Source organism: Natator depressus, chromosome 2 (genome assembly GCF_965152275.1).
Source record: "Natator depressus isolate rNatDep1 chromosome 2, rNatDep2.hap1, whole genome shotgun sequence".
NCBI lineage: Eukaryota > Metazoa > Chordata > Testudines > Cheloniidae > Natator > Natator depressus.
The window spans coordinates 224,117,084-224,129,468 of NC_134235.1; the positions used below are offsets into that span (position 1 = coordinate 224,117,084).

A 12,385-nucleotide genomic window follows, 5' to 3' on the forward strand; every position below is an offset into this window, starting at 1 on the left:
AAAGCCTCTTTTTCTTGTATTCAAATGCTTTAAATTTCAATGATGTTTTCAGACGTAGCTGTTGCAAACCAAGAAGTAGCCTTGCAATTCTCCTTTTATTCGTTTATTTACTTCATAGATTCTTCCAAGATTAATTTTATTATCCAAGACTATCAATATTTAAACATGAAAGTTTGTTTGTAAAAATCTTAAGTAAAAATATCAAATCTGTATTGTATAAACCACAGAATCAATACTACCAGAGCATATGGAACCAGAGGTTTTTGCATATGGTAAGGAACCTTTTAAAAAAAAAAAAAAAAAAAAAAGAGATTTAAGTTAGTTCACAGATGAAATACTGCAGAACATTTTATCAAAAGAAAGGAGAAATTTTCTTCTGCTATGGATCTCTGCTAGGACAGATTCCATTTGTGCTTTTTTTATGTACCTGGAACCTAACGGAGTTGTGTATATTTATTCCCTAGAAACAAATCTGATTTATGGTTTGTGGTTTTTTGGTTTGTTTGTGTGTTTGTAACGTGACTACTAATTTCACAGGACTTATATCTTCAGAAAACCTGTACCCAGTGTTTTTAGTGAAAAGGATTATTTTTGGAATCACAAAGGATAATTAGAGTGCCACAGTTTTTATATGCAAACGTTCCTGAAAATTGCATCTTTCCTTTTGCTTGCTTGAGAAAGGAACAGAAGTTGTTTACTGTGTAACGTTAACTTTCTGGTCAGGTTTGCCAGACTTCTAATTACTACCCATTTGCAAATGGAAAAAGAAAATGCAATCATTTAGGGCCCAATCCAAAGTCCCACTGAGGTTTGACTTCATTAGGCTTTGGATCAGGTCTTTAAACATACACAGTGTAGCATACATGGTCTTGAAATAAACATTTAAGTGCAATGAAACATGACATGTTTACCAGAGCCCCAACTTATTAGCATATTTTCATATCATTTGTCCTCCGTGAACAAATAAAAGGCCACGACCATGATCTCGCAGATATTTAAGCATATGCTTTCATAGTATGTAATAGTATGGGGAGTGGGAGAGGGGTGGAGAGATGGCATATGCAAAATTAATGGGCTACTTCATTTTCTGCACAAAGAGGGGCAGAGGGGCCAGGAGGAACCTGAGCCAGGTTGATGTCAGAGTCTATACTCCAGAGTCCACAGCGTCTACACTAGGAAAATATATAAGATTTTTCCCTGCCCTGGTGCAGTTTCACCAGTGGCAGCCAATGATGAAAGCTGTAATGAGGAGGAGATGCTGGTGTCTGTCTATACAATGGAACAACTAGTCTCCTATGGGCAATACTACAGTCACTATAGGTAATTCAGTTTTTATAGTAGCTCATTTCTAGACCTTTTCCGAAGAGAATCCACTTGTTGTGATTGTGTATTGGTTTGTAAGAATGTGAACTAATCAGGAAAGAAAACCGCAAAGGAAAATCTGCTTCTCAGATTCTGTCAAGCAGATTTAAAAAAAAAAAAAAAGCCCTAGATTGAAGAAGTCTCCCTCTCGTTTTTAGCTGTGAATGAGAAATCATCTTGTCTTACTAATTTTTGTTTTCTTTAATTTAGACCAAGAATAAATCCAGTGGATGCTAAAACAGCCAAACACTAGTTGCACATTTTCAGTTTGCGGTTTTATGGTTTTGCATTAATGTCAATGAGAATTATGTGCAAAAGATGAGCAGACGCTTCGTCTTCTATTTAAACCAAACATAGCAGAGAGCAAACCAAACACCTACCTTTTCTTCTTGATAGATGAAGACCAAATGTACTCCTGCATCTCCTTACATTTTGAAGCCAGTTGAAGTTGGTAAATTGCATTTTTGTGAGTTGTTCTGTTGGGGGGGAAAAAAAAAAAGATGAAAATCTTCAAAAGACAGAAAACACTCTTAGCAACCCCACAGTTAATTTGCTGTGATAATGAGATTAATAACTGCCACAGATTCTGGAAAAACATTACCAATGAAGTCTGAATAACTTCTATTGTGAGGTTCCTCTGCAGAAGGGGAGGTGGTTGTTCTCACCAGCAACAAATTTGATTTAACAATCTCAGTTCATATCAGTTGCCTTGTGCCAATTCCAATGTAAATCAGAAATGTAATTAAAAAAAATAAATGGGACTCGGAAGCAGCTTGAACATTACATTTTGAAGATACATTAAAATATTTTTACAATTAATATTAAACAGAGGGTGGTTTTCCAAAGCTGTTGCTAAAATGCAATACTCAGGAACAGCCTATAATTCAAAGAAAACTGGGTAACTCGGGGAGGCTACGTAACTGGATGTGAAAACTTTCACCTCTAGGTCACTAGTTTTAATCTAGTGACCCAAGATTGTTTTCCTCTTTATTTTATAGGGTAAGACGATGTATAAAGAAAATGTAGTCACATGAACAACATTTAGTCACCTTAAATAACTGTTCTCCCTCCCCTCCGCCCCTGAACCTCTAAGTATGCCTCTTGCTCCCATGTTCCTGATAGACGACAGATCTGTTGGTTATTAAGCCTCTTTGGGTACGGCTACACTGTGTTTTAACACCCACAGCAGTGAGTCTCGAACATAGATGCTGGAACTAGGGGTGCTGGGGATTCAGCACCATCCTTGGCTTGAAGTGGTTTCCATCATATACAGCGTTTTCAGTTCTATTCAATGACTTTCAGCACCCCCACTAAAAAAATCGTTCCAGCACCTATGGTCTCAGAGCCTGGCCCTTCAGATTCAGACTATGGCACTAAAAACAGCTGCGCAGACGTTCGGACTCAGGCTCTGAAAATCACCCCTGGCTTCAGAGCCCAAGTTCCGGCCCATGCCTGAAGGTCTACACAAGCTGCTTTTAGTGCCATAGCTGTAGACCTGGGCTCTGAGACTCGCGGTCGTGGGTTTTCAAATGCAGTATAGACGTACCTTTTGAGAAAAGTATCTTCTGTTTCTCTTAGCTTCACTCTAGTATCCATGTTTTATATCAAACAGTATCCTCCTCTTTATCATCTCTTGCAACATTTTTCTTCCCTCTGACATGAGGTTTTTTGCTCCACTGACCATAATTTCTCATTCTCTGCACCTACTCTTCCTCTTTACTGATTCAGTTCATACACTGAACTGACCAACATTAAGTTAACAGGCTTTTGTAGCCAAACATTTCAAAACTGACTCTGTAAATTCACTTTCTGGCATGCTGGGCCCTAAATTATCCCCTTTAACGATACTAAACACATTTGCTAGACCTAGGTGAAGATATTCTTATTCCAGCAGAGAAAACCAGCCTAAACAAAAATGACTCTTCTTAAAGAGTTCCCTTCTGTCACAGGAAAGGCCAAGACCCTGTCTCAATAGGCAACTGGAAGGAGAAAGTATCCTCCGTGCTTATTGATACTGTATGAATTAAATTATATGAACACCCTTTTTAACAATCAGGTAGCGTGGGCCAGATCCTTAGTTGTAAATCTGGCCCTTTGAATGCACAATTTGTTCACCCCCTACACCAAAACTCACACTGTGCAAGAGTGGCTTCATTTCTGGAGACTGTGTAGCTCTGACACTCGGAGCATACTTGCACAAATCATGGTTAAAGGTGTGTAGCTTGTGCACAGATGTGGTGTCATTTGTTCATGACTGCTTATGTGCGGGCGCTCTCCTGAGCAACCCAATCCAGCTCTCAGAGTCACAGCAACCAGACCACTGCAGTGCATACATACTCATATTCCAGTGATTAGCATGTCAAGGGCTTTGTACATTTCAGCCTCAAGGCTGATGAGCCAGGAGCGCTGATGCTGTTCCTGCACCTGTGTCACCATCACTGGGATGTGCAGGGGCCCAATCCTGTCCTTGGGTGCACACCAGGCTCACAATGAAGTCCCTGGGAGGCCTGCACCCACATATCGAAGTAGAATTTGGCACACAAATACTGAATTAGGGGCCAATCCTGCAGTTCGTATTCGGGCAGGACTTACTCAGGTAAGAATCGCAGACCAGCCCTTACCAGACTAAGCAGGAGCAAACAACCAGTAACAACATTTTGGTACTAGGCTATGACAAGCACTTCCATGGCCAGGCAGTAGGACAGAGAGGGAGTAAGAAGCCTTTCCTCCACCAGGACAGGGCACATAAGGGGTGGGCAGAATTGCAACCGTTTGCTTGGAGACCACAGGAACAATTCACCAAGAAAGCTGCTGTGATGGGGAGAGGGAACATATGGCATCCCTAAGAGGGAAGTCACAGACTGCACTTCTCCCTGGACAGAGAGAGGGTGTTCCCCCAGGAGTACATCCAGGGTTCTCCTTGGGGAGCTGCAGCTCTGCACACACTTTATTGGGGACTGTGGCAAAATGCCACAATCTAGCTCTTAGATGTCCTGTATAGCTAAAAAAAAAAAAAAAAACACCAACCCCACACAAGCAAAAAAACCCCAAAAAACCCCAAAACCCACAGACAACAGCTGGTATTACTTGTTATCAGCTCAGTGGCCGATTTTGGATACGGTTTCTTAGGTTAATACTTCTTTTGGAAGAGTGGCATACAAATATAAGGGCAGCAGGTTTTCAGGGCACTGAACTCAGTACAGCATGTATATAATTGACAATAAACGTTCTGTCAATACAGTTCTCACACACACACAGGTTTACAAGTGGGTTGAAGGTACAAAAGAACTAAATGAGGTCCCTTTTTTCCTGGCTCTCATAAGAGCTCTGCACACATGTGCTTCAGCAGATTTTGGTTAGCCCAGATTTATAGATGTAGATATTTCTTTAAAAAAAAAAAAAAAAAAAAAAGACAACCAGAATGACACCACGAAAAAATAAGTGAATACACTGTTCTTCTCTTTTGTTTCTGTTTCTGTCCCTGTTACTGCTATGGTTGCTAAAAATTACTCTTATATTGCAGGAGTTCAAAGCACAAATGGGAACACAGTCTACGATTAATTATAAAAAAAACCATCTTGAAAAGAAAAATATTATCAGCCAAATGCTTGCTACTGGTGCAAACGGTCATGGCTTATAACCAGAGATATGGGACTGGATGGAAGAGTGAAAAGGAACTGTGCTAAGGACAGATCTTGGAATATTCAATAAAACCTTGCGATTCATCTACTTGCTTGCATGTTATCAACATGAAAGAACACAGTCAGAAGTGTTAGGACACTTACAGCATATGAGGGGGGAAAAGCTGCTTCTCCAGAAAGAATGAAGGGGAAACATACATTGCAACTGGGAGATGTAGTCTCCGGCTTGAGTAGACATACATGAGCTAGGTCTGCTCAAGCTAGTGTACTAAAATTAGCAGTGTGGCCATCTCAGCACAGGTGGCAGCTTGGGCTAGCCACTCAGGTAGGTACCCAGGGGGGTCAGGCAGGGTTGTACTCAGGCAGGCTAGCTAATGCCACTACCTATGTGGCCATGGCCACACTGCTATTTTTAGCGCACTAGCTCGATCAAAGCTAGTGCAGGTATGTCTACCTGAGCTGGAAATTACACCCCCAGCTGCAACGTAGACTTGCCCTGAGTTGTTACTCTACCTCTGTAAGGGAGCACTTTTTAGGAAGACATCCTCAAAAGTCAGCCAAGGAGAACTGAAGACATAGGTGCCACTTGTCATTTCAGTTAAGCTGGTGTAAATCAGAACCTCTTCCATTTATGTACATGGAGTTTAAGTCTGATCAGCCTAATCAGGCCCATGTCTGTTATATACCGACTATTTGTATCCACAGGCACACAAAGCATTAGCCCCAGCAGCCTCGGAGTTCAAAACAGGACAAAAGTGATCTCCAAATACAGAAACACACACAGCCACAGAGGATCCAACAGCAGCTGTTTTTACACAGAGACCCTCCTCATCACCTGCTGACAGTGGTTTTTCAGAGATACACAAAAGCCAATGGTAATAATCAGTCATACTTTGCATTAGTTGGTTTCCACATAAAGTAAGGCTGGTTCAAAGTTACAAACTCAGTTGATACACTACCATTGGCTTGTGGCTAGTACTTAAATGCTTGTTTGAAGCCTGTTCAAACAAGTTCTGAAAGCTGGCCTGCTAGGTTTCCTGTCGAGAAGAAATCACTTTCTGCCAGGAAGAGTCAGTCAGAAAATAGATCTGATATGGCATTGTTTCAGGTAGACTGACCATCTGAGGCACATCCCATCATAACATTAACACATCACTATGCAAGAACTGATGTTCTTTCAAGGAGTGAACTTCAGCTCTATACAGAGCACCAGCATGAGGGCCTGGGCCCTATTTGGTCCCACTTAAGCCTTGAGGCCTTTGTGCTGAGCCTCTGCACAGGAGTGATTTTCACATTTGAGTGAGAAGCCACGCACACAAAACCAACTTCAGTTTCCATATTGCTACATTTCCTGGTGCTAGTGGATATACTGCATGAAGTTCATTGGTCCCAGCAAGAGCCTTTTGACTAGATCATTGGCCTGCTTTTAGTTTATAGCACTTGGACCAACAGAAAGATATTGCCTCTAAATGACAGCACGAGGCTTTTACTTTTTATCCTTATAATCCACACTCACATTAGGCCACCAAAGATAGCTCTTCTGCATGTATTTTGTTTATAAAGCATGCATTCAAAGCTCATGGTGCTATACAAAATTTTAAAACAATGGAAGTCTATAGGTCCCAAAGCCAATTTTAGTATTATTGCTTGTATAGCAGTGACTCCTAGTCACGGAATGGCTAAAATTACTCCTGTTTTGCCATTAGAGATATCTTAATTCCCAAAATAGCAGGGGGTTTACACTGGAATAACTAAGGTCTGCAGGTGGCATTTCAAGATTCTACTGCACTATCCAGAGATGTGCAGATTTCTGACTTGAACAAATAATTTATCCAGTCAGTAAATGTTTCATGGTGTGACTAACAGAGATGATCTAAAAATTGCTTGGCCTAGTGAACAGACATCTCTGGCTAATACTTAGAACTGTGCAAAACCAACTTTTCTGATGAATTGGAAACTAAGCAACAATCAAGCTGGTTTCATCCAGGACTAAGGCCAAGTTCCACAAACGTTTCAACTGAAACTGTGGCTTAGGGCAGAAACCATGCAATATCCAGAGGTTTTGACCTTAAACCAGAGGAAACTTGACCATTTCATCTGAGCTTCCCTGTGAGCTTTTAGGGGTGTTCAAACCTTATAGCAAACCTCAAATCTAAATTCAATCGGCATAAACCTAAACCATTTATATAATCATATAACAGTTTTCTTAGAGCTTTCAGACCAAATTCTTCCTGCCATTACACTAGGGATGAACTTGACCCCGTGTATTTTAAATTATAAACCCATTAGGAGATTAGCATCACATACGCTGTATTTTTTGGTGGTTTCCTCATCCATGTCTCTCTCACAGAAGACAGACAACGGCTGCTTCTTAGGCCTTGTCTACACTACAGGGGAAATTCAATCTAAGCTACACAATTTTAGTTACGTTAAGAGCGTAACTCAAATCGACATAGCTTAGATCTACTTACCGCGGGGACCACACTACGTGATGTTGATGGGAGACACTCTCCCCTTGACTCCCCCTACTCTTCTCAATCTAATGGAGTACAGGAGTCGACGGGAGAGCGATCTGCGGTCAATTTAGCGGGTCTCCACTAGACCCACTAAATCGACTGCCAATGCATCCATCGCTGCTCATGGATCCCACAGTAAATGTAGACAAGCCCTTAGACTGCAAGGTCTTTAAGGCATGGACTGTCTACACTTTTGTACAATGCCTCGCACCCTGGGAAGCTCATCCTGATAGATTATATTATGTTAGTACCTCGAGGCCCCTATAACAAAGATTTAAAACTGAATCAACTCTAGTGGAACTAGGCTAAGCCAGTGTTTCCCAACCTAGGGGGGTACCTCACTTTCCGCAGGAGGGTGTTGAGCTGACAGGAGGAACAGCAGGGTTGGGAAAAGCTGAATGGATCCTAGATTGCTCAATAAAAGTCTGCTCCTACAACTGTGGATAAAGTTATCCGCCCTCTTCTCTTTTAGGCCCCTAAAATGGCAGGCCACAGACGCAGTTTGCGTGTACAGGTCCCTGGCCCAAGCAAGAGCACAGACAGCCTTAGCCCACAGTGAGCATCCTACCTCAGTCAACATGTAGCCTTTGAGTGAGTTGGGGGAGGGGGGGAGGAGGGAGAGAAGGTGGGAGACATAAGGCATGGGGGAAGGAAGAGGAAAATCAAGAAGTAAAAAATAAAATTAAGATAATAAATAAATAATAGCAAGGAAAGGACACGAGAGAAAATGGACAGGAAAAAGGAAATCTGGTAGCAAATGTACCATAGCATAGTGTGACAAGAACTGAAGGTATGGGCTGGCCCATCTGCAAATCCACTCCAAGGAAAGGCTTCAATACAAAATGGTTGGAAACAACTGGGATAAACAGTAATGAAACTGGGTGGGAGCCTGTCCCCACCTCCCTCCACCCCTCTCCAGGAGCCAGGGCCGGGAGCAGGGCCATGGCTATGGGCAGGTCAGGGGCTGGGAACAGAGCTGGAAGCGAGGATGGGAGAGGAGCCACAGCTGAGCTGCGGTGGGGGCTAGTAGCTGGGCCCATAGCTGGGTACAGAGGCGAGGCTGGGGACGGGGCCAGGGCTGCAACTGGGTGGCACTCCCTTTCTGCCTCCCTTGGGGGCTGGCCTGGGCCTGGCAGTGCCCCCTTTAACGTTCCTCCACAATTTGGGGACCTCTGGTCTAACCTGGTCTTTAAAATATCCAATAATGGGGATGCCACAACCTCCCTTGGAAGCTTAGTCCAGTATTTAACTATCCTTTTAGTTAAAAAGAAAGATTTTCCATTATCTAACCTAAATCTCCCTTGCTGAAGATTAAGCCGGTTATTATGAAGGGTGTGAATATGGAGCATAATTGATCAGTCCTCTTTTTAACAGCTCTTAACACATACGGACACATATCAAGTCATCCCTTAGTCTTTTCTCAAAACTAAACAGCAGCAGTTTTTTTAACCTTTCCACATAAGTCAGATTTTCTAAACTTATCATTTCTGTTGCTCTTCTGTGGACTCTCCAATTTGTCCACATCTTTCCTGATATGTGGAGCCCAGACATGGACACAGTATTCCAGCAGAGGCCTCACCTGTGCCAATTATAGCAGGACAGTTATGTCCTTGGTCTCACATACATCATTCCTGCTAAGACACCCGAGAATATTAGCCTTTTTTGCAATTGCACCAGATGGTTGATTCATATTCAGTTTTTTGTTCACTTAAACCCCCCAGATCTCTTTCAGCAGTACTACCACCTAGCCAGTTATTCCCCACATTGTATTTGATTTTTCCTTCCTAAGTGTTGTAGTTTCCACTTGTCTTTATGGACTTTCATCTTGTTGATTTCAGAACAATTCTCCAATTGGTCAAGATTATTTTGTAGTCCAATCGTGTCATCCAAAGTGCTTGCGAGCCCTCCAAGCTTTTATAAGCATACTCTCCCCACTCCATTATCCAAATCATTAATGAAAACATTCAACGGTACAATATACATCAGAAAGCCCTGCAGAACACCACTACATATGTCCTCCCAGACTGACCGCAAACCATTGGAAAAGTACAGACTTTCAATAAGTTGTGCTCCCATCGAATAATAATTTCATCTAGACTACATTTCTCTGATTTGCTTATGAGAATGTCATGTGCCATTTTGTCAAACACCTTACTAAAAATCAAGCTAGATCATGTCTAAGGTTTCCTCCCATCCACTAGGCCAGTAACCCTATCAAAGAAGAAAATTAGGTTGGTTTGGCATGATTTGATCTTCAAAAAACTATAGTGGTTATTTATCACCCTATTATTCTCTAGGTGATTACATATTGACAGTTTAATAATTTTTTCCAATATTTTTACAGGTATCAAAGTTAGGCTGACTGGTTTATAACTCCCTAGGTCCTCCTCATTCCCCTTCTCCAATCCTCTGGGACCTCATTCATCCTCCAGGCCTTCTTGAAGATTGTCAGGGTTCCCTCCCCACTCCGAACTCTAGGGTACAGATGTGGGGACCCGCATGAAAGACCCCCGAAGCTTATTTCTACCAGCTTAGATTAAAACTTCCCCAAGGCACAAACTCTTTGCCCTTGGACAGTACGCTGCCACCACGAAGTGATTTAACAAAGAATCAGGGAAAGGACTACTTGGAGTTCCTATTCCCCCAAAATACCCCCCCACCAAGCCCTTACAGCCCCTTTCTTGGGGAGGCTCGAGAATAATATCCTAACCAATTGGTTACCAAGTGATCACAGACCCAAACCCCTGGGTCTCAGGACTGATAATCACTAATGGTTCCGAGATTGCTTCAGATTGTTTTTTTTTTAAAATACCGTAGGGAGAATTTCATTTGGCCCTGCTGACTTGAATATATCTAACTTGCCTACGCATTCTTTAACCTCTTCTTTTCCTATTCTAGTTTGTGCTCCTTCCCCCTTATTGTTAATATTATTTGTGTTAAGTGCCTGGCCACACCTTTCTCGTGAAGGCTGAAGCAAACGGGCATTAAACACCTCAGCCGTCTTGATATCGTCAGTTATTAGCTCTCCTTCCCCCCCCCCCCCCGCCACCCCGAGTAGTGAACCTACATTTTCCTTCATCTTTCTCTTGCTCTTAACATACTTACAGAGCCTCTTCTTACCACCTTTTATACCCCTTGCTAGATGTAACTCATTTGGTGCCTCAGCCCTTCTGATTTGCTCCCTGCATGGTTGCACTATTCTTTTGACCTTATCCTTAGCAATCCATCCAGATTTCCACTTTTTGTAGATTCCTATTTTCAGGTTATTAAAGGAGCTCCCGATGGAGTCGTATTGGCCTCTTACCATTATACCTATCTTTCCTTTGCATCAGGATAGTTTGCTCTTGTGCCTTTAATATTGCCTCTGACAACTACGAACTCCTTTATCTCTTGATTTTCTTCCCATGGCAATTTACCCAGCACTTCTCTGAGCCCTAGTCTACACTACAGGGTTAGGTCAAATTTAGCTGCGTTAGGTTGATTTCATAATGAATGCATCGACACAAGCAACCCCATTCCATCAGCCTAAAGGGCTCTTAAAATCGACTTCTGTACTCCTCCCCAGCGAGAGGAGTAGCGCTAAAATCGACCTTGCTGGGTTGAAATTGGGGTAGTGTGGATGCAAATCGACCTTACTGGCCTCCGGGAGCTATCCCAGAGTGCTCCAATGTGACTGCTCTGGACAGCACTTTTAACTCCGATGCACTAGCCAAGTACACAGGAAAAGCCCTGGGAACTTTTGAATTTCATTTCCTGTTTGGTCAGTGTGGCGAGCTCAGTAGCACAGGTGACCATACAGTCCCCCCAGAATCGCAAACGAGCTTCATCATGGAGCTAATAGGAGACACTGGATCTGATTGCTGTATGGGGAGAAGAATCTGTGCAGGCAGAACTCCGATCAAAAAGAAGAAATGCTAATATTATATTATATAATATATATATATATATGCGCCAAAAATCGCACAGGGCATGATGGACAAAGGCTACAACAGGGACACACATCAGTGCCGCATGAAAGTCAAGGAGCTCAGGCAAGCCTACCAAAAGGCAAACAGTCACTTTGGGTCAGAGCCCCATACATGCCGCTTCTATGATCAGCTGCATGGCATTATAGGGGAGGAGAGGACCCAACCACTACCCCACCACTGTCTGTGGACACCTGCAAGGGGGGGGGGGAGGGAGAGTCTCACGCAACATGGAGGAGGATTTTGTGGATGAGGAGGAGGAGGAGGAGAAGAATATGCAGCAGGCAAGCGGTGAATCCGTTCTCCCCAGCAGCCAGGACCTTTTCATCACCCTGGAGCCAATATCCTCCCAAGGCGGGATCCCCGACCCTGAAGGCGGAGAAGGCACCTCTGGTAGTGCACATTTGTAACTACAGTAAAGGGTTTAAAAGCAATAGTGTTGAATGTTTGATTTTCCCTGAAGACTTGGGATGCATTTGCGGCCAGTACAGCTACTGGATAAGTCTGTTACCGTGTCTGGGGATGGAGTGGGAATCCTCCAGGGACATCTCCATGAAGCTCTCATGGAAGTACTCAGAAAGCCTTTGCAGAAAGTTTCTGGGGAGGGCTCCTTATTTCGTCCTCCATGGTAGGACACTTTACCACACCAAGCCAGTAGCAAGTAGTCTGGAATCATTGCAGCACAAAGCATGGCAGCAAATGGTCCTGAGTTTTGGTCACATTCAGTCTATATCTTTCTGTGTTAGCCTCAGGAGAGTGATATCATTCATGGTCACCTGGTTGAAATAGGGGAATTTTTGTAAGGGAACAGTTAAAGGACCCCATTCATGCTGGGCTGTTTGCACTTGGCTAAAAGGGATCATCCCTGAGAATAGCCACGCGACGGGGGGAGGGGTGAAGG

General features: G+C 43.0%; 1 protein-coding gene across 1 annotated transcript in view; it reads right to left on the minus strand.

The window, feature by feature from the left end:
• The window catches only part of ST8SIA6 (ST8 alpha-N-acetyl-neuraminide alpha-2,8-sialyltransferase 6), a 46,012-nt gene that overhangs the window by 24,472 nt on the left and 9,155 nt on the right, over positions 1-12,385 (minus strand). Inside the window, exon 3 of the mRNA XM_074946020.1 lies at positions 1,743-1,838. Coding sequence (XP_074802121.1) covers positions 1,743-1,838 — 96 coding nt within the window. The remainder of the gene's footprint in view (positions 1-1,742; positions 1,839-12,385) is intronic.